The sequence below is a fragment of the Colossoma macropomum genome, unplaced genomic scaffold (genome assembly GCF_904425465.1).
Source record: "Colossoma macropomum unplaced genomic scaffold, Colossoma_macropomum, whole genome shotgun sequence".
Taxonomy (NCBI): Eukaryota; Metazoa; Chordata; class Actinopteri; order Characiformes; family Serrasalmidae; genus Colossoma; species Colossoma macropomum.
This window is the reverse complement of record NW_023494808.1, coordinates 9,433,257-9,460,610: the sequence shown is the minus strand read 5'-3', so window position 1 is coordinate 9,460,610 and position 27,354 is coordinate 9,433,257. Positions and strand designations below refer to the sequence as shown.

The following is a 27,354-nucleotide window of genomic DNA, read 5'->3' as shown; positions in this document are numbered from 1 at the left end:
GAGCCTAATGGCTGTTTTAACTGGAGGTTAAATAAGAATGGTCTGCATCTGTTGCACAGTACTGTACATATTTATAATGCATGTGGAACATATGAGATTAGAGAGGTGTTAGGCATTGAAGAGATGTTAGGCCTTGACCCTACACACAAAATCTCCTATCACAAGGCGTTTGTTTTCCTGAACAGAACAGACAGTTTCTGACCCCTCCCTGGATGAGTTTCAGGAATGTGTGCCAGCTGTGTATAAATGGTGAAGGGATGTAAACTCCCATCCGCACCCTTCCACTTCCACTGCGGAGTACATGCAGGGGGTCAACAGACCTGAGCCATACATTAACTCTTAAGCGTTTCCCCAGCCGTTCACCCACAGTACCGTGCAGACGTCCCAGGCCTTCTGAGAACGTTCACGCTGTTTATTTTGGTAGTTAGTGCTGTTTTGCTTGGAAAAACACTAAAATTAGAACACATGTCTAGTAATAGGAAATATTGCTTCCTTTTCACTGTATTTAAAGGGTATTCCACCATTTCTTTTCAACATTTCTACATTTTCTACAACCACTGAGATGTAAACAAAGTCATTCAGAGTGGTTTGGTGTGAAATGGTTCATTGTAGAGACTCTAGAGACTTTTTCTTTACAGTGGTGCTGATGGGAACCATTGATCACCATATCTACAACACAAATATAGACATTTAATGTACTATCTGAAACAACCAGTGGACCTACACAAGTTTATAAATGTAAGCTGATGATGATTAAATAGTGGTAAATCTAAATAAAAGTTTTCTTTGGGGACTATTTTGCCTCACAACGCCCTGCATGTATCTCTCCAACATGAATGAGTTAAAAAATAATATGTTTCAAAACCTTTTATTGCAAAACTGTAGTAAAACAGCGTCTCAGACATCAGGCAGTGTATTCATAGCCATTCCATGTGATTGTTTTCTGGGAGGGAGCTTTTAGAGGTGGACGTCTGGTTCCTATCACCACCACTGTGACAATTCTGACTCTCTCTAGAACGGAGCATTTCACACCAAACTGCTCTGGATGACTTTGATCACACAGAAATTTATCAGCCCCCAGCCCTTATCCTACATTTTTCTTGTGTTTTATTTTTTCCATTATGGATCACGTACAACTTTTGTGGTGTTTTGTTTACCAAAAACAAAATTTTTTATGTGACCATTTTTTATCCCTCTTTTTGGTACTGTGCCTTTAAGACTGATAGATATAAATGGCCTCTGTATTGAGCCTCATTCAAAAAGCAGCCTGGGCCGAAACACTCCTTATAACTTCAGTGTAAGTGGGTGGGGCTAAACTGCTGCAGGCTAAAGGGACAGATATATACAAATGAGCAGTTCACAAAAACACTAAATTCAAAACAGGCTGTTTTTGTGGCTTAGTTTCCATATGTGGACTGTATGGACTGGGTGAACAGTACATTAGCAATGTTTATATAGTACATCAAACTGTTTTTCTCTTACTGCATACACTCTCAGAAAAAAAGGTATTAAACTGTCACTGGGGCAGGACCCCTCTTGTCACTGGGGTGGTACCCTCAGGGGTACATCTCAGTACCTTTAGTCAGGGAACTCCACTGAAATTATATTTTCTAAGCTGTACAGACTCCACACACCCCGTCTCGTCTCCAGGCTTTTATTTTATTGTTCTGTTTTTAAACATTCGGTTATGAAAAGATACAAATACAAACTTTTCACCTGGAAAAACTTCTTTAAGGTACAATATTGTACCTTTGAGGAAACATTTACGCTGTTTGTACCTTAATGATTGAAAAATGCACAGAACCTTTATTTCTAACAGTGTAGAAGTATGCTAAATGCCCAAACAGCCACAGGCTGAAGTGGCAGATATATACAAATGTGCTGTTTTTTGTGGCATCATATGCGGATTGTATGAACTGGGTCAACAGTACATAACCAATGTTTATATACTACGTCAAACTCTTATTTTTTTATTGGTTTTCCATAAAATCGGGCCCTGTAATGTTTATTTGTTTTATTGTAATTTTATATATTGTTTTACAGGCAAAAATGCTCTGCAGCGCACATTAAAGTGAGCTGTCCAAACCCTCTATTGACAATAACACAATAACTACTGTTTCTTGTCACATATTTGATAAAATGAAGGAAGTGGAGGTTACAGATTGCTAGCAACCTGAGGTGTGTGTTTAAGGTTTAAAAGAAATGCAATCAATAAAAATCAGATTGAAAATCGTTTATTCATAAATGCAGGCTTCATTCATCATAAGAGGCTTATTCATTATAAATGAAAGACATAAATATGAAAGCGGAAGGAGCTGCCAGTGAACATTTCCCAAACAGTTCCGCACAAATCCTCTTAGTGTTTAGAGACACTTCATCTACTGACACAGGAGTTATTATTGTTACATTCTGCTATTATTGACCTGTAATTACATAATTATGTAATGAAGTTTATTTACAATGGTTTCTTTTTTTGACAGAAACATGATCAAAACATAAGGGATGGCTTTCCTTCCTCTGAAACAAGACTACACACAACAATAACTTAAGGCATAATAAAATGCCTTCTCTTCTACTTACAAACACAAATGTGGTTTGAATTGAATGATTAGAATCTGCACTTTCCACTCAATCTCTCCACTTGTTTGGGAAATGTTATTACTTGTAACTCGGAAATAATTCATCTAACATTACATGCTTTTGTGATTACTGGCAATGACTGTAACCGCTTAGGGCTAAGAAAAAGCAGAGCGAGTCATTATCCATTATAAATGCAGAATAAAAAATGATGGAAGAGATTCATACATTATAAATGAAAAGCATCAAATGAAGTGGCTTCTACTGAACAAATCCGTTTAGTGTTTGGAGATTGACTTATCTAACAATCACCAATGTATGCTTTAGTGATGCATCAGTACCATTTTTTTCAGACCAAGTATGAGTGTGAGTAAGCAGTTGTTAGTGTAAATGAATGCAATGTACCTTAACAGGTAAATCATTAAAATCTAGAGTTTAAATGGCTTGCCTTAGCTGGCTGTGCTACATTAGTTACCTTTGGATCGAGGAGTGTTGCAGTGGAGAAGAGCAAGTTTAGTTCCACGTCAGGAAAGTTTTAAGTAAAGTAAGTTTCATAGTTTTGATCCTCATCATTCTCTTTCAACAACACTGAGTGTGTTTACATGCACCTAATAATCTGATAACTGCAGAAAATCAGATTTTGTCAGTCATCCAATCAACGTGTTTACATGCACTTGAGTAATCAGATAATGGGAAAACTCCAGGTCTACATGAGTCAGGCAGTAATTGGATTTCTGCTTTGCAACCAGCCAATAAACTCACAGGAGACGACGTGACGTAAACGTGATATAAAACTCAAACTTCCTGCCACAGCTTCTTTTTTAACACACAGCGCCACTTTACCTGAAAATATGAACATACATCATTTGGAACATGAAAAATATTTAAATCCTTTATTTCGTGTTTAGTTTCAGCGTCACTCCAAAAGTGTTTTGCTGCATCTCGCAGCAACACTGCTCACTTACTTCCAGTCTGTTTTCGCACATGCACAGACTGAGAAATCCGAAAGAAATCAGAGTAAGAGTTCACATGCACTGAGAAATCTGATTACTGAGCTAAAATCCAACCTCTTTATCAGATTTCTTAATCAGACATACAGTGTCCGTTTTAAGAAATCCTGTTCTTTAGTAACTCATACTGTACGTTTGAATAGACCATCATGTACAGACAAAGCTACGATTTATATACTCACATGTAGATTGGGTACGAGTAAATGAGCATGACACCAGGCTGATACCTGATACCAATATTGGTATCGATGCTGCCTTAGTATACTTAGAACAACATTCATTGAAGCAAATTCTGCTTCATTAATCTCGTTCACTCATCTCTATGCTTATGAATGTGATTTATCCTTCACATCCCACTTTAAACAGTGTGTGTCATGCGCCCGTCCCCCGGGCCCCGCTGACAACTGCGAGAGTTGGCAGGAAGGCAGGGCCCGAAACACGAGCGAGGGCGAAAGAGGATGGCATGCGAGCCCCGAACTCCGCCTCCTAGGCATCGCCTCCGTTCCTGCAGCAAGACCACTTTACTTTACCTCACATTCGATCCAGGTGGCCGAACCGGAGAGCGGGGGCAGTGGCGGAGGCGGAGCAATGAGCTCTTTGTCCCTCTCAGCTCAGGAGCTACCCTTAATGAGAACCAGCTGATGCTGATCTGCTGTGTCAACATGGGCACCTTTAAAAGAGCAGAGAGGGAACAGAGAGAAAGAGGGAAGAGTCACAGCGTTGTTCCCCACTCCCTCACAGGTTTGATCCTCGCCCTGCCGTCTTCGTGGGGTTTCGTCTGGGCTCAGAGTTTGGGCCCCGCCTTCTTGCCAGCTCTCGAGGTAGCCATAGGGGTCCAGGTGATGCCACAAAATGTTCTCAAAATTTCTGTATTAATTAATAAATAAGATGTAAATGAAATAATCCAGAGTGCTTTGGTGTGAAATGCTCTGTTCTAGAGAAAGTCAGACTTGTTCACTGTGGTGGTGATAGGAACCAGAGGTCTAATGGCTCTGAAAGCTTCTTCACAGAAGGTTATTACGTGAACCCCTTAAATCTCCAGGCTTATTATTCAGTAACTACAACTTCAGCACTTCAGTGAAACTGGTTAGGCTATTCTTAGGTTACAGAAGTGCGTAATAAAGCTTTGGGCCTGCTGGTGGGCACTGGCCATTCAAGAGGTTAAAGGGTTATTAACAGTGGTGGACAGCAACAAAGTAAATGTAATTAATTACTGTACTTATGTAGTTTTTTCATGTATCTGTACTTTACTGAAGTATTTCCATTTTGGGTGACTTTTTACTTTCACTCCACTACATTTTAGGGCCTGATATCTTACTTTTTACTGCACTACGTAATGGAAAATCTGTCGTTCCTTTTGGTTTATGTGTGTATAAAAACGTAACGTCAAAACAAAAGAAGTGTGAAGTAAGAACACCAATCAGGGCGCAGCGCACTTTGCTTTGAGCTTGTTTTGACCTGTTGGACATACCGACCCAGTGCAGCACACGGTTCAACATCAGTGCAGCAGCGTAGAAGTTTGGGAGAGTCTATTCAACATAAATGATGAACTAACCTAACTTTGTGTAAATAGACCACAATATAGAAATATGTACACATATGCAGTCGTGACTGACGTGTCTTTTTTCTGAATTTATACAAACATTTCATTTTATAGTAAATTTGTTTTGGCTAGTTTATGTTTATGAACAGAGACCTACAGATGCAGTTTAGTAAAGGAAAACTCATTTGTGAACCTGAGATTAAAGCAAGTTTTTATTAAACTAAAACTTGTAACTAAGTTGCAAATAAATCTTAAACTGAAACTTTGCTTGTTTCAGAGCCACTCAGTTCTACCTGATGGAAACTGTTTGCCTTCAGTGTTTTGTGCTTATGATAATTTTAATAGACATCAGCGTCACTAATTAATGACATTCTATTAAAAGACTGGTTTACCAAGAGTGACACTGCAGCATTTTCACCTAAAATGAGTTAATGAAGTGAGTCTTATTACAAAAACGGTAACAGGACATCAGAGTCATAAATAATCTTTTAGTACTTTTACTTTCGATACTTAAGTACATTTGAAGGTGAATACTTTGGTACTTTTACTCAAGTGGAGGTCTAAAGGGAGGAACTTCTACTTTTACTGGAGTAATATTTTACCTTGGGTATCTCTACTTTAACTCAAGTACATGATTTATGTACTTCATCCACCACTGGTTATTAATATGTTGAGACATTGTTTTGCGATAGTTTATTGTTCTGCAGTAAGCTTTTAGCCTAAAGCATATTTCTTTTCAAGATCCATTCATGGTGGAGAGGTACATGTAAGGCAGATTAGTCTCCAAAGAAAATGTTTACCATCATCAACATCACATATAAACACTCAGGAGACACGTGTAGGTTCACTGGTGGATTTGGATAGTAAATAAAATGGCTTTTGTGTTGTAGACATTAAGACTCGTGTAGGTTCACTGGTGGTTTTGAATAGGGTTGACTAACAATAGTAAATAAAATGGCTGTATTTATGTTGTAGATATTGTGACTCCTGGTTCCTATCAGCACCACTGTAAAGAAATGAACCATTCCACATCCCTCTCAATGACTCTGATTACATCTCAGTGATTGAATTATGCAATGTTTTGAAAATAAATCAGTGAAGTTCCTCTTTAAGCAAGGAGACATGATCTCTGTACTATAGATTATTGCTAGAAAAATCAATTGAAAGATAAGGTCAGTTGGAGAATGATAAGAAGTATAGATCTGCTTACCCACTTTCTCTCAGGCTTTGGCATATTTGGAAATTTGTGCATAGCCTGATTGGCAGCACAGAATGTTCTTTTTCTAGGACTGTTGTCAGTTTCCATGTGTCTGGCTGTTCTTCAGAAGGAGGACCGACCCTGTGGAGTTAACTGGAATTGTTCCTCGGGTTTGTTTAGTAACAGTGTTGAAGAAAGTGCAATGCTGGGTCCACCTTCTGTCTATTGCAGAAGTGCTGCTGAATCCAGGGAGATATAAGCGTTAAGTCAGGTGTTTTCTTCTAAGGAATCAAATAATTCCAATAAATACTACATGCAGACATCTGGAAAGGAGGAGGGAATCTGCTTCAATCGTGTTTGGTACATGGGACCACTCGGTTCCACTCGGAAATTGCTCTGGATCCAGATGTCATTGACAAGCTTCACACAGTGTCTGCCAGTAGACATGCATAGTTTTGGATCAATAACTGGCCCTGGACTTTTGTTCAGACTGACCAGACACCAGCCATCGTCTTACTCCTCCTTACATGTCACTTTGTAAAGCTACACTATATACGTTTTGGGGATTTCTGGTGGAAATGTTTAATTGGATGCAACGTGCAGAAGAACATGTTGTCTGATGATTCTTAGCGTGTTGCGGTGTTGACTGCACATAACCTTAGGAAAGCCTAGAGTTGATCTGCAAGTCAATACGATTGAATCCAAGTCGCATGGTGAGTCATTTAACAACGAGTCATTTAATGGTGATTTCAAGATGAGTTGCAAGTCAATTTAGGGTGAGTTCGAGTTGAGTTGTGAGTCATTTTACGGCGAGTCTAAGTGACAAGACATAATAACGAGGCAGAGTCAAGTAGCGAGTCATTTAAGGGAACGTCCTAGTTGAGCAGCCAATAAGATTGAGTCCAAGTTGCATAGTGAGTCATTCAACGACGGGTCAGCGTCGTGAGTCATTTAATGCAGATTCTGAGACAAGTCACATAATGACAAGTCCAAGTGGAGTCACAAGACATTTAATGGTGAGTCAGAGTCAATCCGCGAGTCATTTAATGCCGAATCTGAGTCAAGTCGCGAGTCACTTAATGGTGAGTCCAAGTGGAGTCGTGAGCCATTTAAGGGCGAGTTCGAGTGGAGTCGCAAGTCATTTAATGGTACGTCTGAGTGGAGTCACGAGTCATTTAATGGCGAGTTCAAGTGGAGTCGCGAGTCATTTAATGACGAGTCTGAATGGAATCGCGAGTCGTTTAATGGCGAGTCAGAGTCAAGTCATGAGTCATTTAATGGCGAGTCTGAGTCGAGTCACAAGTCATTTAATGGCGAGTCCGAGTGGAGTCGCGTGTCATTTAATGGCGAGTCTGAGTGGAGTTGTGAGTCATTTAATGGCAAGTCTGAGTGGAGTCGCGAGACATTTAATGGCGAGTCCGAGTGGAGTTGCGTGTCATTTAATGGCGAGTCCGAGTGGTGTCATTTTATGGTGAGTCCGAGTGGAGTCATTTAATGGCGAGTCCGAGTGGAGTCATTTAATGGCGAGTCCGAGTGGTGTCATTTTATGGTGAGTCCGAGTGGAGTCATTTAATGGCGAGTCCGAGTGGAGTCATTTAATGGCGAGTCCGAGTGGTGTCATTTTATGGTGAGTCCGAGTGGAGTCATTTAATGGCGAGTCCGAGTGGAGTCATTTAATGGCGAGTCCGAGTGGAGTCATTTAATGGCGAGTCCGAGTGGTGTCATTTTATGGTGAGTCCGAGTGGAGTCATTTAATGGCGAGTCCGAGTGGAGTCATTTAATGGCGAGTCCAAGTGGTGTCATTTTATGGTGAGTCCGAGTGGAGTCATTTAATGGCGAGTCCGAGTGGAGTCATTTAATGGCGAGTCCAAGTGGTGTCGCGAGTGGTGTCACGAGTCCTTTTGGGGGGTCCCAGTTGGGTTGTGAGACAGTCCATTTTATAGTGTCCAATACAGTATTAAGTCTCTGTCAGAACAAAAAACATGTTTGTCTTTTTTGAGTTTTTGGATTGATTTTAAAAGACCAAATGGCCTTTACATGGTTTATAATGAGAAATCATAAATGGAACAAGGAGTTCCGTTTATTTCCCGTAAAAGTTGAGGATGTTTTTTCCTCTCCTGTAAAATGACCTTTTTACTTGTATACTAGGTTTTGTTCCCACAGTGATGATCCGCTCATTGGCCAAAATAAAGTCCATTAACCAACAGCTAGACTGGTCCACAAGGAGCTCTTCTAGTGGTCCCAGTTGCTGGCCCATCCCTGCCAGTGACCAAGAACCCGATTTTTCTGCATCTCCTTAGCCTGGTATCAGAGTGTGTATACATGCACTCTATAATCAGATCAAAATTGGATTTCTGCAGTTATCTGATTATTCAAATGGTCATGTAAACACCATACTCCGATCTAGAAATCTGATTAAGAAATCCGATAAAGAGAGCTGGATTTTGGCTGAGTAATCAGATTTCTAAGTGCATGTAAACTCTTACTCTGATTTCTTTCGGATTTCTTAGTCTGTGCATGAGCGAAAACAGACTGCTGTACCGGAAATAAGCGAGCAGCGTTACAGCAAAATGGCAGCAAAACACTTTTGGAGCGACACTGAAACCAAATACACGCTTGACGAAATGAAGGAGTTAAATATTCTTCATCTTCTCGATGATGTGTGTTCATATTTTCAGGTTAAGTGGGTCCATGTTTAAAAAAGCCGCGGCATGAAGTTTGAGTTTTACATGATCTGATTGCTGTCTGACTCATGCAGACCCAGAGTTTTCCCATTATCTGATTACTCAAGTGCATGTAAACGTGTTGATCAGATTACTGACGAAATCTGATTTTCTGCAGTTATCTGATTATTAAGTGCATGTAAACGCACTCAGTGACACAGCACAGACACTGATCTGATACAGTAATTTAGCCCAGAGTTTCCAAACACTCAGCGACTGCACTGCTCCTCTGTCTGTGGTGTCTGATATGAGCTCGGTGTTTACTCTGAAAACGCTGATTTATGAAGAAGCAGATGCAGCGTGTGAGGAATGTGATTGGACTGAGACCAGCTGGCGTGCAGGTCTGTGGGTTGTAGGGCTTTACAGTGCAGTGAGGGAGACTTTTAGTGTAGATGTTTCTGAGGATTTCAGGGCTTTTTTTGAATATATAATTCTGACCTATTTCGGCCGTACATGCATTATTTGGCATGTTTCCTTAAAGAGATTTTCCAGAAATGTGTTACATGGATGGCTTCAATTACAGAGAGAGAGAGAGAGAGAGAGGAGAGAGAGAGAGAGAGAGAGACAGACAGACAGACAGACAGAGACAGAGATACAGAGAAAAAGACAGAGACAGAAAAACAGTGAGGGAGAGGATAAAGAGACTGAGTGAGAGAAAAAAAAGACAGGGAAAAGAGAGAAAAAGTTTGGCAGAGAGATTGAGAAGAGAGAGTTAAAGAGGGGGAAAGAGACTGTGGGAGAGGGGGAAAAGAGAGGGAGAGGGAAAGAGAGAAAAGAGAGAGTGAGAGAGAGAGAGAGAAAAGAGACAGTGGGAGAGTGGGAAAAGAGATTGTGGGAGAGGGGGAAAAGAGATTGTGGGAGAGGGGGAAAAGAGAGGGAGAGGGAAAGAGAGAAAAGAGAGAGTGAGAGAGAGAGAGAGAAAAGAGACAGTGGGAGAGTGGGAAAAGAGATTGTGGGAGAGGGGGAAAAGAGATTGTGGGAGAGGGGGAAAAGAGAGGGAAAGAGAGAAAAGAGAGAGGGAGAGAGAGAAAAGAGACAGTGGGAAAGGGGGAAAAGAGATTGTGGGAGAGGGGGAAAAGAGAGGGAGAGGGAAAGAGAGAAAAGAGAGAGGGAGAGAGAGAAAAGAAATAGTGAGGGGGGGGTAGTGGGAGAGGGGAAAAAAGGGAGAGAAAAAAGAGTGAGAGAGAGGGAAAGAGACTTTTGACTTTTAACCCCCTTTTTATTGAAGCATTAATAATTAAAGAATTTTACATCCTATGATAAAGAGCTAATAGTTATATTAATAATAATGAGGATCCCCAAAGAGAATCCACCCATCCACAAAGATTCACCAATGAAATGATATCACACCCAGATCACTGACAGATACGATACTTTCACCAGCGCACCACTTTCTCTCAAAACAGGAAATGTTCTGAGTACTTTGGTAAAAAACAAACTCAACTCTAATGTGTGACTCCACTAGAGCTCGGAACAGTTTCAGAACATCCACTCCTGCCCTTCAGACACCGACCTGAAGGACTTCCACACTGATAACTTCGCTTGTCCCACTAAAAAATTAGCCAAGGTACATTTATAACGCTGAGCTTTAGAATATTTACAGCCAAAGATAAACAGAGTCCGGGTGAACAGAAACCCCAGCCCTCTGAGCGCCCTGTCCAGGAGCTCGAACAGAGGAACCAGCCCTCCGAGCGCCCTGTCCAGGAGTTTGAAAAGAGGAATCAGTCTTTGACAGTCGGAAAAAGCATGAAAGACAGTATCAGGGTTATTACAGAAAATGCAAAGTGGTTGAACAGCCGGGTTAAATTTTGACACGAACCCATTTGTGGGTACAGCACAGTGAAGGATCCTCCACTGGAGGTCTCCTGACCGTTTGGGCAAGGGGCTTTTGTACAAGAGCCTCCATGAAGGCCGCAGACCCTCAGGGACAGAGAGATGGGCTCTCCATTTGGAGTCACATCTCCCCTTCAGCTCATGAAAGTGCAAGTATTTAACACAGCTCTGGTACAAAGCCTTCTTTCCAGCTGTTGAGAAAGGCAACTTCTGTAACCCATTCAGAGAGAGAAGTTGCCCCTCAGTAATCCCGGGTTCGGAAACAGAGGGGCTAACAATCAACTCTGGAAATAGCATTTCGGCCAATCCACCAGCCAGAGCACCAGCCACAAAAGCCTTCAGAGGTGGAGGCAAGGAAGCTTTAAGAGTATTGATTAGACCCCCAATCACTCTGTCTGATTTAAAACCAACGAGCTGCGTTAAAACCACAGCTGATCGCCACTCTCCCTCCCCCAAATCAATCAGATGTCGAATTCGTGTTACTCCTGCCTTCGTAAAGGCGGTAGCGATTGTGCTGAACTGGTGAACTTGCTGAAGCAGAAAGGGGTTAGAAAATAAAGGCTCGTCCAGACCATAATGTGCATCATTGTCCCTCGTCACTTTAAACAGCCCCCATGCCTTTAAAACTGAACCATAAAACCCACAACCAGCTATTCACCTTACAATATTCCATGGCATGAGAAAAAGCTGTTTGTCATAACCCAGGCCACCGAAGTTCCGGAGCAATGCCAAAGCAAAATGAATCCAAGGGGTGCTGTCCTCCCCAAAAAGCAGTTTTTGTGCTGTCTGTAGTCGCATGGCCGTCACTCTGGCCAACCCCTGTATCAGCCCTTGACCTCCTTCCACCAGGGGCAGATACAGTACTGCAGGTGGAAGCCAGTGATACCCATCCCAGAAGAAGTCTACAAAGGCCTTCTGAACATGATTCAGTAAATCCACTGGGGGGTCCAAAACAGTTAGCCTGTGCCACACCATTGAAGCTGCAAGATTATTAATCACCAGCACCCTTCCCCGGTATGATAACTGAGGCAGAGCCCATTTCCACCTCTGGAGTCTCCCCAGAATCTGTTCTCTCAGCCCTTCCCAGTTCTTCTGCATATATGCATCTGTCCCAAAGAAGACACCCAGCACTTTAAAGCCCTCCAGGTTCCAGGAGCACTGCTGGGGGAGCCGAGGTGGGCTCTCCTGAAGCCACTGTCCTAATAACAATGCTGTACTTTTGCTCCAGTTTATCCGCGCTGATGTGGCTTCCTGGAATTTTTCAAGGCACTCACTTACCCTCTTTACATCGCTCTCATCTCTAACAACAACTGTTACATCGTCAGCGTATGCTGTCAGTTTCACTGTTACACCCTTCTCTGTACTGGGCTTTTGGGCTGAGACCCCACGGAGCTGCTTACGGAGAGCCACTAGCAGTGGCTCAATAGCAATGGCATACAGCAGTCCAGAGAGACCACAGCCTTGACGTATCCCCCTGGTTACAGGGAAAGGCCTAGTGAGGCTCCCATTTATTTTCAACAAACTATACACATCAGCATACAACAGTTTAATCTGTGAAACAAATTTTTGGCCGAATCCAAAAGCCTCGAGTGTCCTGAAGAGAAAGGTGTGGTCTACCCTGTCAAAAGCTTTCTCTTGGTCTAGAGAAATCAGACCCATGTTGAGTTCCTGCTCTTTTGTATAAGCAAGTAAGTCTCTGATTAAAAACAAATTATGAAAAATGGATCTCTTCGGCACACAGAAAGACTGATCCGCATGGATTATCGAACCCAAGCACTTCTTCAAACGGTTTGTCAGTGCTTTGGACAGAATTTTATAATCCACTCCAAGGAGCGAGACTGGCCGCCAATTCCTTAACAACTCAGGATCACCCTTCTTGGGCAGCAGAGTTATTACGGCCCGTCGGCAACTGAGTGGAAGGAAACCAGAGTCTGTGCACTCCTGGAAAACAGAAAATAAATCTGGACCAATTAAGTGCCAAAAAGTTTTATAAAATTCTGCCGTTAATCCATCTAACCCTGGGGCTTTGCCTTCAGACTGCTCTTGAACAGAGACAGTCAGCTCGTTAAAGGACACAGTACGTTCTAGCTCAGATCTGTCTTTCTCAGATACGCGGGGTAAATCCTGTAAGAAAAATTCTGCTGCTGCCTGATCACAGGGCTCAGCACTGTATAACTTCTCGAAAAAGGACAGTGCATATCCACGAATCTCTTGCTTATCTGAGGTCTCTGTCCCATCTGGCAATCTCAAGCAGTTCAGAGCTTTCTTTTCTCCGTGTTGTTTCTCTAACGCAAAGAAAAAGGATGTTGGTGCATCCATATCGTTAAACTGCACGTAACGTGCTCGAACCAGTGCTCCACGGCCTCTCTCCTCTAGCAGGTTCCTCAACAGCAGCCTGTTCCTCTCAAGGTCTCCAGCAGCATTTGCGCCATCCGCTTCAGTCCCACAGCTGCTTATCCTTAAAATCTCCTTCTCCAGAAGCTTCATCTTGTCCTTAAGCAAACTTGTATTATGTGCAGTATATTGTTGACAGAAGCTTTTGATTTGAGCTTTACTGATGTCCCACCATTGGCTGAGGGACTGAAACTTTCTCTCTCTCCAAGCCTCCCAAAATAGGGTGAAGGAGTGCACAAAGCGGTGGTCCTGTACTAATCTGCTATTGAAATGCCAATATGACTGTTGCCCTATGATCTGTGTGCAAGAAATTGAGACTGAAACATAGTGATGGTCAGACAGTGGGAAAGGGACAATACGACTATGGGAGAACCTGCCTCTATTACACTTCTGAACATAAACCCTATCAAGCCGGGCTCCAGAAATCATGTTTGAATTAGTTTTTATCCAAGTGTACTGTCTATCTGCGGGGAAGGCCTCCCTCCATACATCAACCAAATCATGATAATTAACTACAGACCTAAATGTATCTGCAGAGCGAGGATGCGGCTCTCCATGGTTTCTGTCCAGATGGGGTTCAAGGGTGCAGTTAAAATCTCCAGCTAATACAATAATTCTATCCTGAGAGCAGTTTTTCAAGGCCTCATGCAATTTCTCGAAAAAAGTAATGCGTTCTAGCCCCACATTTGGGGCATAGATGTTAAACAAAGAAAGACATAACCCATGAATGTCCACATCCACACGCAGCATCCTTCCCGGTAAAAGCTCTATAGCATTAGCCTGCTGTCCCTGAAACTCAGATGACAGTAGTATAGCTACTCCAGCACTTACGCTAGAGCCGTGGCTGAGAAAAACCTGGCCTTTCCATTCACTCTGCCACTGAGTGTGATTTCTAGCATCAGTATGTGTTTCTTGCAAAAAGAGTACACTAGCTTTCTTTAATGCTACATACTCAAAAAGAGTCGACCTTTTCACCGCATCACGGCATCCATTGATGTTCAGGGAACTAAGAGTTAAAAAAGCCATGGTGCTAATGAACTGGAATACAAACACATCGAAATTCAGAGGGCTACATGCTGAGGTCATGAATAAACTATTTATGGTGTAACCTGCTTCTAACAGTACCCATAACTTTTTTCAGTCTGTACCGTTTTGGTTTATCCAGCTCATCCAAGGTTGCCTTTCTCATTGCGGTTGCACAAGATGTCAGAAATAATCTAAGATCAGGGAAGAAGTGCTCGATAATGGGTTTACGCTGCCCTTTGGTGTTATCAAGGAACTGGTTAATTTGTCTGAGAGAGTAGGGTTTGTTCTACCTCCACTAGAACTTAACTCCACCGAGGCTTGAGAGTCTGCTCCATCAAACTCATCCGGCAAGCTCTCCATATCCTCGTAATCATTGTCTGACTCGTCAGCGAGCGACCTGGCGTCTTGCTCGGCCGGGGCTACAGGGGGGTTCCCTTCAGCGCACTGGCTCGGCTCGGAGTTTCCACCCTCCAAGTTCCCATCAGTGCGTACACTCTCCCCGCTGGGTTGGCCATCGGCACCACCGGCCTGCGGCGCTTCCTCAGCGGACTGTACTGCGCGCGGCTCTTTTGCCGGCGGGAGTTCCCCCGACCTGGCCTCCGCCTCGCTATCGCGCGTCTGCGGGTCCGGAGCCGCGCGCTCAGTGCCGGGCTCAGCGCGCTCCTCAGGCGCGGCGCCCCCGTCACCCCCCGCACCGCTGGCCCGAGGCTTCCTCGGTGGCTCATCGGCCGCCGGAGTCTCGCTTCGCGGGCAAGCTTGCTTAATGTGACCGTGCTCGCCACACGCGAAACACTTCATGGTTTCTGAGCTAATAAAAATAGTGTAGCTCTTGCCGTCCACCGTCAGTTTGACGGACAGGTCTAGGGGGTCGTACTGCGCATTCAGAATCATAAACGTTTGGCGTCTAAACGACATAACATGTTTAATTTCCGGACTTTTGCAGCCAAGTGGAATCATTTTAATCGGCCCAACTAGTTTCCCATAACGCTCTAAAATTCTCTCTAAAAGCTCGTTTGGAATAAAGGGGGGAATATTGGACAACACCACCTTTTTTGACGGGCTGGATAAAGGCATTACTGGCACAAACTCGTCCTTAATATTTAGACCATTCTCGATTAAGTTATCAACCATTTCAGTTTCTTTAAGGAAGATCACTATAGCTTTATTCATTCTGGATGCAGATATTATATTAGCTGGCCCTGCCTCCCTACTAACAGCCAGTAAGCAGTCCTCTACTGTAACAGAGGGGTCTGGGACACATTTACAGCCATGCCTGAGAGTCAGGCGGGGATTTTTCGCCATGGCGGCGCTCCTGCTGACCGAAAATCCGCGCGGGAAATATGAAAACAGTCCAAACAGTGCTCACAATAATCAGAAAGAATAACTTTATCTTCTTCGCAAAGAAAAGGAGAAGAAAAAGGGGGAACCTCACAGAATCCTCCTCCTACCTGCTACCTCCTACTCTCACCACCGGCACTCCTCCCCACTACCCACAATGCCAGAGAGAGACAGAGAGACAAAGTGGACAGAGAGACAGAGAGGGAAAGAGAGAAAAGAGAGAGGGAGAGGGGAAAAGAGATAGTGGGAGGGGGAAAAGAGGGAGAGAGAGAAAAGAGATAGTGAGAGAGAGAGGGAAAGGAGACAGTGGGAGAGGGGGAAAAGAGATAGTGGAAGAGAGGGAAAAGAGAGGGAGAGAGAAAAGAAAGAGAGAGGGAAAGAGAAAAGAGAGAGGGAGTGAGAGAAAAGAGGTAGTAAGAGGGAGAGAGAGAAGAGTGAGAGAGAGAGAGAGAAAAGAGTGAGAGAGAGGAAAAAGAGAGGGAGAGAGAAAAGAGAGAGTGAGAGGTAAAGAGGCAGAGAGAGAGAGCAGCATTTTAAGCTCCATATTTAGCTGTTATTCAGAGAAACTTCTGTTTAAAAGGTTAAAATTGTTGAAGATCTGAATAATTAAATTAATCACCAGAGCAGATAAACAATCACACACCTGCTTCACTGACGGAGTGTTTACACAACCTTCATCCCCACCACACTGAGTCTCTCAACTAAAACAGGACAGCAGACTGACAGAGAGAGAAAGACGGAAGGAGAGAGACAGAAAGAGAGACGGAACGAGACAGAGAGGGAGAGAGGGAGAAAAAGGGACTTCACTGTAAAACATTCAGAAAGCTGACCCCAAACTGAATTTGTGATACACAAATCAAAAAATTACGAATAATCCTTGGGGAGGGGCTCACAGCCCCCTCGCTGCTGAATATGTAACAACATGTCACCGCCTGAGAGACAGTGGGTAACACTTACCCCCACCCTCCTGACCTCCACCCTCTTCATAGCCCCACCCTATTGATTCCCACCCTACTGACCCCCACCCCACATTCCCCATTTCCAAATTTATAATAAATTATAGCATTTTTAATTTTAAAAAGTTTAAAAATATAGTCAACAATGTTGTTGTTATTATTGTTACTATTTGATTTATTATTATTATTATTATTATTATTATTATTATTGTTATATGTTAATGTTGTTATTGTCATTGTTGTCACTATTAAAATGCTTTGGCAATACTGGATCTTATGGTCATGCCAATAACGCTACATTGAACTTGAGAGAGAGGGAGAGAAAGACGGAGAGAGAGATGGAGAGGGAGAGAAAGACGGAGAGAGAGAGAGATGGAGAGAGAGGGAGAGAGATGGAGAGAGAGGGAGAGAGGGAGAGAGACGGAGAGAGAGAGAGAGATGGAGAGAGAGGGAGAGAAAGACGGAGAGAGGGAGAGAGACGGAGAGAGAGAGAGAGATGGAGAGAGAGAGAGATGGAGAGAGAGGTGTGAGTATGAACTGCAGTTTCAGAGCTGAGTAATCTTGTCTTGTCTCTGTTACCTGTAGATAAAGCTTGATGTGCTGCTGTGTTAGAGCAGCAGTTAATGTTACTCACTGTTCATGCAGTAAAACCCTGATCTATCCAGGCTCAGCTCTGCTGAGAGATTTCATCTTTCAGGACTGGCCTGAATCATTTGAATGCTTCAGTATTCAGTCGTTGTATTGGCGTCTGTTTCCTTATTTAATTTTAGGAAGCCTTATCAGGGTTAGGACCACCGCAGGCGAGACGTGCTGTGCCGTGCTGCATCCTGCAGTGCCTAAAAATGTGAATCTATTGCTTTTAGTGAAGGTGCGCATACAGACATCGATTCCAAGCACTGTTCAGCTTCTCGGCAAGCCCCTGCTCGCCGCTCAGCCTTCAGCCATTACTGAGCTGAATTACGTTTGGGTTCAGAGGTCTGTCGGTGAATAGATAGGAGCCTGGACTAGTATGGCTGGACATAACACTCAGGGCTAAGATTGTCGACAGACTCTCAAGCAGACTTTGGAAGTCGTGTCATCATTCTGTAGGGCGTGTCAAGCCCGTATTAGCCACTCTGGGGCTAAGCTAGTTTTCTCTATGAGAAAACTGAATAGTGTTTCTATGAATAAGCGCTGCTATCATGGCCTGTGGTGAACTAAGGTGTTTTAAAGCTGATACATTGTGCTGTACGGACATTTTCTTCGTAACGACACTGGATCCTCTGAATTACGTGGTGCCAAGATACAAATATTTCTAAATGCAAGCCCCCCTAACATTAAACTGACTGGCAAGCTCACCAAAATACCCCAAGCAAGCTTTATCAAATGTGGTAGTTAAGAGTTACTAACCCGATAACTGCAGAAAATCAGATTTTATCAGTAATCCGATGCACGCGTTTAGGTGCACTTGAGTAATCAGATAATGGGGAAACTCTGAGTCTACATGAGTCAGACAGTAATCAGATTTCTACTTTCCAACCAGCCAATAAACTCACAGAAGAAGGTGTGATGTAAACATAATGTAAAACTGAAACTTCATGCTGCAACTTTTTTTAAGGCATCGCACCACTTTGCCAGAAAATATGAACATACATCACCTAGAAAATGAAGAATATTTAAATCCTTCATTTTGTCAAGTGTGTAGTTGGTTTCAGCGTCACTCCAAAAGTGTTTTGCTGTCATTTTGCTGTAACCCTGCTCGCTTGTTTCTGGTACTGCTGTCTGTTTTTGCACATGCTCAGACTGAGAAATCCGAAAGAAATCAGAGTAAGAGTTCACATGCACTGAGAAATCTGATTACTGAGCTAAAATTCAGATCTCTTTATCGGATTTCTTAATCGGATTTTTAGACCTTACACTGATTTAAGTGTGCTGTTTACATGACCATTTAAATAATCAGATAACTGCAGAAATCAGATTATGATCTGATTATTGAGTTCATGTAAACGCATTCAGTGATTTGCGAAAACACCATTTGTTTTTCTCATAGAGATAACTGGCTGAGACCTTATATGGTTGTGACTCTCACTACAGAATGACGACACAACTTTAGGTCTATAAAGACTGTGATTCTGACGAAGTCATTTTCCATTATGGATGTGTTGGACCTGAGGTCCATGTTAGTGGCCAATCACAGGACGATAGACATTAGCATTTTCAAAAACCTCTGGTTTGCCCCTCCCACAATATGCAAAAATGACATTTGCAAGTTCGTCCCTGGAGAGCATTTCCAAGAAGATGCTGTGTACAAAAGTGCCTTTTCAGTGTGGATGGGAGGCCAAAAGATGCACCGATCATGAACTTTCATGACCGATTCTGAATTTCTTATTGAAACATTGGACAATTGACAACTCTTTTGGCTGATTTTGATCAAAACCTGAAGCTGACACTGTGTGGGCTAAATCAACCCAATTAAATAACAATCGAATAAAGTGCTACGGCTTGCATCAGCATATGTTTTTTGCAGTTGGATCAGTACGCTTTGTGATCAGACTGTGATCAGATCACTCAAACCATGTTCAGAGGTGGCCAGTGATGAATGCTGACCACATTTAACACAAATGTAAGCCGAATGTGTTCTCTAAAGACTCGAAAGATGAAGGATACAAAATGCTGGAGTTAACCCCAAAGCAAGAGGCCTCTTACGCTCTGGGCTTGTCCACGCCAAGCCTGTTGACTGGTATCATTAACAGGGGAAAATTAAACTAAAGTAGAACATAAACAACATATTTTTATGTGAGGATCTACACTTGGATCGCACTTTAGTGAAAAGAGTTAAATGAAATCCATCCAGTGTTTATCCAGGTAGGAGCCAGACGTGAAACTCATGTTAATGCAAAGTGTGAACAAGCTCAGTCGGTCATGTATAATTATGCTCTGACATTTTAGTGCAGGTGTAGCAGCAGCGTTCACACACAGCACCTACCTGACTCACATTATTGACCTCATACAGTTGCAACACAGATCTGCCAAAACACGAATGACAGACTGGCCGACTGCTCGTTGCTTGTTTGGAGCAAAAATTCTAATCTTAGCTGATACAGTCATCCCCATCATCCCTGCACGAAGCCATGCTTGGACCTTCTGTTGACTGGGCCCCCCTCCATCTTAAATGAAAGAAGCAGATCTGATCCTGTATTTGTATTTGTGAGGATGATGCATACAGTCTACACATCTAATACTTTAATTCTATTCATGCAAGATAGTTTTAGTTTTCTAGCTCTACTTTTAAATGCTACAATAGAAACATGTAATATTTTAATATGGCTGTGTTTACATTCAAAGATTTTCTCCAATCCGATTGAATACATTCCTATTATAGATTATTTGCTATTTGTGGTGTTTTAGGCACCTGTTGGTAATATTCACATGGGCTCAGTAGGAGAAATCAAACCTGGTGGACTTTCTCTCCTTTAAAAAGAAGCACAGTTTCTTCAGTCTGTCCATGTAGTGAGATGCGTGATGCGGTGTTGAACTTCCGACCCATAAAGATCCAGTCTGCTCTTGCTTTCGGCCTCTCAAAGAAGGTGCAGCCCTCTACATGCCTAGTTTTCAAATGTGGCCTTATTAGTGCTGTACGAGGCCTGAGTGCTGTGGTTCTAATGTCTTCATTGATCTCCTCTTCTTTATAGTCAGTTTCAGTGCTTGTAGCCAGACTCATTTGAATTTCAGTGCTGTCAGATTCGTGCAAAGCCTACATATTATGGCCCAGTTTCATAAGTAAGAAATCTCATTTTCTTGCTTTTGTGTGTGTGAGATGAGTGTAAGACACAGCTTGGCCACTAATAAAAATGAAGACTGAGCTGTTCTCATTATCATTAATGGAGTTATTCTTGTCACGCTGCTCTGCTGCAGGCCTGATAAGCGTACAGGCTCGTCATGCTGAGTTGTACAGATTGTTTAATTACTAAAGTGCGCAATCAACTCCACTGTAATGATTAATTTTTACAAAATTGGTAAACATGCACACACACACACACCCTTTTATGTTACATTTTAAATGCCTTACAGCAATAGTTTGCTGGAAAATCAAACTGGCACAGTTTTTCCTCTCATTGCACAAAGGTAGCCCACATCACATAGCTAGAAAGAGCAGTAGCCTGATTTTTGCCCATGTTTATAGATGCGAGGATGCCATACAGCATCAGAAGCCACATATTCTATAAACCACATATTCAAGTCTATCAGAGATTACTTAAAGGAATAGTTTGGCAAAAAAATCTAATTTACATGGTTGTTCTCTTAGTCCAACTGCAATCAATCAGTTAAGACATGTTTGGTGTCCAAATTTTGCTTATTTAGTTTATAATTGAGCTGCTAGGAACGCTTTCACTTTTCCTCTCTTAAGCCGTGGTCACAGACTGCCGACTCGCTGTTTTGTTTGCGGTTGTGGAGCAAAATTGTGGAGAATGCGGAACAGATTTTAGGTTGTTTTAAAGAGAATGTAAAGGTGACCGATATGTCAACAATATAATATTGTGATACTTGGCGAACTTTTCACGGTACACGATAGCTGCGTTCCAAAGCCTAGGCTGCAGTTCTCAGCTGCTATGTCATAGCAGGCCATCCCAAGGTGAAGGACCATTCGTGTACAGCCTAGAAATGCAGATTTCAAGGACGCATCAGATGTATCCTTCCCAGCCTTCGTTTACCCACAGTTCTCTGTGCACAAACAAACAGCACCACAGAAATGGTGGAAAACAAAGCCGTTGGAGCAGAGCTTGTTTTAAAATGTAAGTTGTTCACGTCCTCGAATTCGTCTTCGTTACCTTATAAAGTGTAAAATGATTAAGCGTTCGTCCATATATGATATTTTATTTAGAAGTGTTTGTGTATGTGGAGTTTATCGTACTACATAAGAACATCTCCTCCATTTCCGTGAAGAAATGAAAAAAGCAACAAACACAATGCAACGGGCTTCATTTTCTCTCACCAGTTCCCTCACAAGTTTCGCGCCACTTTGGTCACCACGCAGCCTCGTTAGGACCGTTCCATTTGTGTGAGGAGGAGTCTTCATAGGACAGTCCTTCCTGGGACCCGACCTACCTCAGCTGCAGCCTAGGCTTTGGAACGCAGCTTAAATGTCACAATATTTATTTTTTGTGACATCTAAACAGTTGGAACAGAGAAAAAAGAAGCAATAGTGCTACATTTTAAAAATTACTATCAAAAACTGTGAATAAAATTTAATAAATAATTAAATAATAAATAATAAATAAATAATAAATAAATAATAAATAAATTTTTATTAGATATTTGGCTCACTGTGTTGCACTAAATCCAGTTAAACAGGACAGATTTTGCTCTCTTTATAATGAAACGTGCTGTTGGTCAGTCAGTGTTTGTTAGGAATTGGCGATTTAGAAAAGCATATTGTATTGTATTGTTACATAATTGATCATGTTAACGTTATACATTGTTATATTTCCCAGTCCTAAGGGAATGTATAGTTCAGTAAACAGTTAATGTTAGACTATTTTGTTTTTTTAGGGGCAGGTGACTTTATATTGACTGAGGACCATTTCTCTGTTTAGAATTCTTAACCTCTTATTCTCCAGGGTATGTTTTGGTTTGTCCGTCTGAATTTACATGACCGAATCGTAAGGCAAATTATTCAGTAACTGCATGAAACAAATGCAAATTTTTATTTTATTTATTTGTTTTTAAAAAGCTCCCCTCAGATTAACAGAACATGTGTTTTATGATCACACGTATTGCTATATGCTTACAATTTACTGCTGAAAGCCAAAAATCTCAGACGCTCTTTGTATTATTTTATAAAAATAAATTTTACAGAGCAGATCACTGAAGAGACGCCATCGGTTTATAGTTAATAGCCCACATTTGTGGAAAAATGGGTCGACTTTCAGTAGAACAAAAAATTTCAGCTTCTTTTATTATAAGTGTTTAAAATTACATCACCCATCTATTTGACCGGAAAGAAGACAGTTACAGCTCTCATACGACCCCCACCTTCTGAATGTAGCTTATGAAACATGAAAGTTATGAAGAATATGACGAAGCGCGTTTTGGAACCACCGGTGGTCTCAAGGAGTTGACAGAAGACGGCACAGTTTGCCCTCTTGTTTTCTATTGACTGTGACTTCCGAGATTTGCAAATTCACAGGGTTAAAGTTCGTCTAGATTAACTCAACGCAAAGCAATATTTAGTGCTGTCACGAAGGGACTCACAACAAGGACTTGGAGTCAAGTGCAGATTTAATGTAGTTTACTCCTTCTTGAACAGGCAAGCATGGCGAGAACAAGACTTTGCAAAGAACAAGGCCTAGACCATGTGCTTATATACAAAATGGCTGCTAAAGAAGATCAGGTGACATAAATCCGCTAGAATTCTGGAGACAGTGACCTCTGTGGGCGAGGAGGTGAAACTTCTGCAGTGGGCCTGACAAGTGATACCGTTACCCTTTATTAGGTCCACAATGGGGAAATTCACCTCTGCATTTAACCCATCTGTGCAGTGAAACACCCACATAGACACTAGTGAACACACACACACTAGGGGGCAGTGAGCACTCTTGTCCGGGGTGGTGAGCAGCCCTATCCACAGCGCCCGGGGAGCAGTTGGGGGTTAGGTGCCTTGATCAAGGGCACTTTGGTCACATACTGTCAGCTCAGGGGATCAAACCGGCAACACACAAGGCATCACAAGGCTGGTTCCCTAACCTCCAGCCCACGACTGCCCCCCAAAAAAGTGATAAGACCGGGGATTTAACCCAGGCTGTATCGGTGCTCCATAGTTGAGCGGCATTCGGTGTGACCACGGCCTTAAAGAGAGGGATGTGTGGAAAAGACTGGATGAAATGGAAAGTGCTTAAACAGCCCCATATGGCAAAGAAACGAGTTCATCCCTGTAATGGTCCAGATGAAAAAATAAATAATAATAAAAGTACGATAAGATGAACAGAATGTTCTTGTCAGTAGGTTATAAGGAAATCTGGGAAGCCAAAGGTACACAAGTTGCAATGCATGAAATTAGAGATGGAAACATGCAAAACACAGCTCTTTATCAGTAACCCAGAACTTATAGGACAGTCTTTTACAGGAAATGATGCCATTTCCTAAAGCATTTTAGACTCTGTTTAGAAGTCTGTTTAGAAACAAGCTGCTGGGCGGGAAGTGTAACAAACAGTTTTAAATGTATTTTCATGTTATTGCTTGAAATTTGCACGAAAAATGGATGGTAACATTGCTACTGTTAGCCTCTGTGCAAAGCAAACAGCGTATCGGATTGTGTCCTGTTCTGTGTCTGTTTCTGCAGGAAATGCAGTTGGAGCCTTGCTCGGGCACGACGCAGGAGCCCCAGCCTGCAATGCCCAAAGTCATTGGCCAGTCCTCGCTTTAAACCCTGCACTCTCTCTCTTTCTTTTCTCTTCTCTTTCTGTCTGTCGTTGGTGTCTCTCTCTCTCTATCTCTCTCTCTCTCTCTCTCTCTCTCTCTCTTTCTGTCTATCTCTCCGTCTATTTGTCTGTCTGTTGCTTGCTTGCTGTCAAAGGTGTGGCCTCATACCCTGACTCCGCCCCCTGCGAGCCCGATGACCCCACCCTCTCGCACAGCAGAGCTCAGCCTTCACCAAGTGCCATCCGTTGCCATGGAGAGCTCCAGCCACGACCTCTGACTTCATACACTACCAATCGGAAGACTCCGCTCCCTGTGACCCCAGTGACTCCGCCCACTCACACTCACAGGTGCCATCTGTTGCCAAGCTAGCATCATGCTACAGCCAATGGGAGTAAAAGCAAGGATGTTTGGATGCTTCGTCTTGATTGATTGGTCCAGTTACTCTAGCATTTGCAAGCAGAATGGCATTCATTTCAATGGAATTCGCTGCAGTTAATGTTTTTGAGTAAGTTTAGTGGGAAACTTCTGGTCAAGCTCAACTTTGGTGAACTTTGACAAGCGAATTTGTGTCTTCGACCAATAGCACTACTGCTTTGGCTGCAAGAGGACCTCTGAAGGGGCATCCCTTCATTTAGCAGCACCGGACCTCCAAACTGGAGATGCTAACTAGTGGCTATTTTTAACATTTTAACACATTGGCTTTAAATAAACACATGAAAGAGAGACAGCATAAGATGCGGTTGATTGAGAGACTAGATAATTATCTTTACTTTTGTGCTTTTACTCTTTATGATAGGCAAGTTAGCCAGCTTGCAAATGCCTCTGTTAGCTCTCTGGCTAACTGCAGCTGCACACAAGTCACCTCACTGTGGCCAATCACATCATTTACATATTGTTTTTCAACAGATCAGAGTGCAGCTTTATACTCTTGTTAGTGTATAATTATTTATTAAAATTATGTTCGTGCTTGTGTTGTTATTGTTGATGGTAGGCAAGCTGGCAAGCCTGCTAATGGCACCAAAACCTTTCAGGCCTCGGTCACACCAGAGTTGGAAGGCAACACAAACTGCAAATATCTAGTGTGTAGCTGCGGCTTTAAAAGTGACCAAAGCATGTGTGATAAAATAGTTCTCCAGGTTGGTGCAGTTAGCAAGCTAGCTTACAGCAATGGCACACAATTAAACATAATTATATCAGATAATTATATACTCATACGAGTATAGTGCCGCACACTGCTAACTACTCACCTACCAAACACAGTAAAAACATAAAAGCAAACACAATTATATCAGATAACTTGGTTGTTGGTGACAGTGTGGTGACTTGTGTGCATTAGCCAAGAAGCTAACACAGCTGTTATCCATTCATTTTTGCGTTTGAAGACTGTGAAAACCATTCGGTACAGCCAGTTAAAGTTTATTCCACCACCTGGGTGCCAGGACAGAGAGTCTTGAGGCTTGTCTTCCATGTGTCTTGAAGGATGGCCGAGCTGTACTTGAAGCTCAAAGGGCTCGAGGTACGGAACGAGCTTTGGCCTTTGCTGTAATGTATCCTCAAAACCACAAACAGTAAAATCACGGAAATAAAGAAAATAACAAAGACTCACAACTGACCGTGTATACAGGCTCTCTTTCATGTGTTTATTTATAGCCAGAGAGGAAGAAATGGTCAAAGGTTTGTGCTTAAACAAATCCAAAGTTAGCACCTCCTCCATTTTGGAGATTCAGTGCTACGCAGCCCCAGCCCTTCTGAGGTCAACACAACCACAGCACTATTGGTTGAGGACGTTGACCACGAACGGGAAAACGAAATTTAGTCGCCCTGGAAGTCTGCAAGACGGAATAACTCACTGCAATGAATCCCATTGAAATGAGTGTAACTTTCACTGTCTCGCTGAAAAGTTCACTGGCCAGTACTAGTATGACTGGGCCTTTAAGCAAAAAAAGAAGGGATGGATGGATTGTGAGAAAGAGAGCGAGAAAGAATGCTGTACTAGCACTGCAGGAGTTAAATGTGGCTAATGCAGAACTGCTAGCTGCATGATTTAAATATTCACTAAAGTTTTGACGAGGAGTCTGGGAGGTATACAGCATGAGTCACCGCCGTGTTGATCAGAAATGCAGGCTGCTGTGCTGAATCAAATACAGATGCCAATCTCTGACAGACTCATTAGCTTATCACACACTGCCTCAGTGACTGCAGCACAGCCCAGCTGTATTAAAGCAGCGAGAATCCACCCAGCCGACTCATACGGGACTCAACCTCCAAACATCTTCTACTGCTATCGACCGATGCTCTGCAACCAGTGCTCAATACCCCACGAACCTTCGGGTGACCCCACTTTATTGAAGGTGTTTCTACAGACTGCGCACCTCTCTCTGTTTTGCCTGTGGTTTAAAGCACCAAACTTTATCTAGCAGCACTGTTAGCTGCTGGCTGCTGTTTCTTGCCCTGCCCTACAGTGGATAGTCAAAATCTAATTTATATAGTCCCCCCCTCATTCCAAGTGTAGTCAATTAGCCAAGACATGTTTGGTGTCTGACATTTGCTTTTTTAGTTCTGTGGTGGTGAAACTAATGCAGCTAACAAGATAAGGGTAGCTTAGCCACCAGAAACACTGGAAACGTTACTGTTTAACTGAAAAAGAAGGTTAACTTGGCTGCCTTGAACTTTTGAGTTAAGCTTGTAACTCAAAATTTTTAATCTATACCTTAAAAAAGCCAAAGAAAACACTGACAACTGGGAATTCCTCATTCAGCATATGAAGTCGGATTAGCATGGCTGCTCACACCGTCAACAATGATAAAGCAGCGCTTCTCTACTTTTAAATGAGATTTTAGTAGTATTAACTTCAGCTTAGTCAACATAGAGATACAGTAGTAAATCTATAACACTTACTGTATGGTTTTAGAAGGTAACTACATCATGAACGTTAAAGTTATCACTCATATCACTAGCATAAGCTGGCTAGCTTGATGCTAACAATACTCAATTTCATGGGGGCGTCCATGTTTTTTCCCACTTGAGGTCAAAACTGACAAAATTCTATTAGAATACTATTAGAAATCCAATGAACTCAATTTTAAGGCAGACAGGTTACTTAAGTGTGCTGAGTTGTTAAGAAATCTTAAGGGTTTCTTGTGTCTGAACTTCTGAATGTGGTTTGTACTGTTAGCCACATTAGCCTCATAGCTCCACTGTAAAACTAAAGAAGCAAACTTCAGACACTAAACAAGTCTTGGCTGATCAGCTACATTTGTGTTAATAAGGGGGGCAAACTGTGTAAAGATGATTTTTGACCCAACTGTTGCTTTAAAAGAGACAGTTCTGAGGTTCTAAGAGCTTTCAGAGCTCAGTA

General features: G+C 42.4%; 1 protein-coding gene across 3 annotated transcripts in view; it reads left to right on the top strand.

Moving 5' to 3' along the window:
• Positions 1-26,845, top strand: part of LOC118798064 (somatostatin receptor type 5) — a 40,722-nt gene extending 13,877 nt beyond the window's left edge. For all 3 annotated transcript variants that reach the window (XM_036557387.1, XM_036557386.1, XM_036557385.1), the window contains one exon: positions 23,917-26,845. In XM_036557387.1, coding sequence (XP_036413280.1) covers positions 23,917-24,000 — 84 coding nt within the window. In that variant the 3' untranslated portion in view covers positions 24,001-26,845. The remainder of the gene's footprint in view (positions 1-23,916) is intronic.
• Positions 26,846-27,354: the final 509 nt, after the last annotated feature.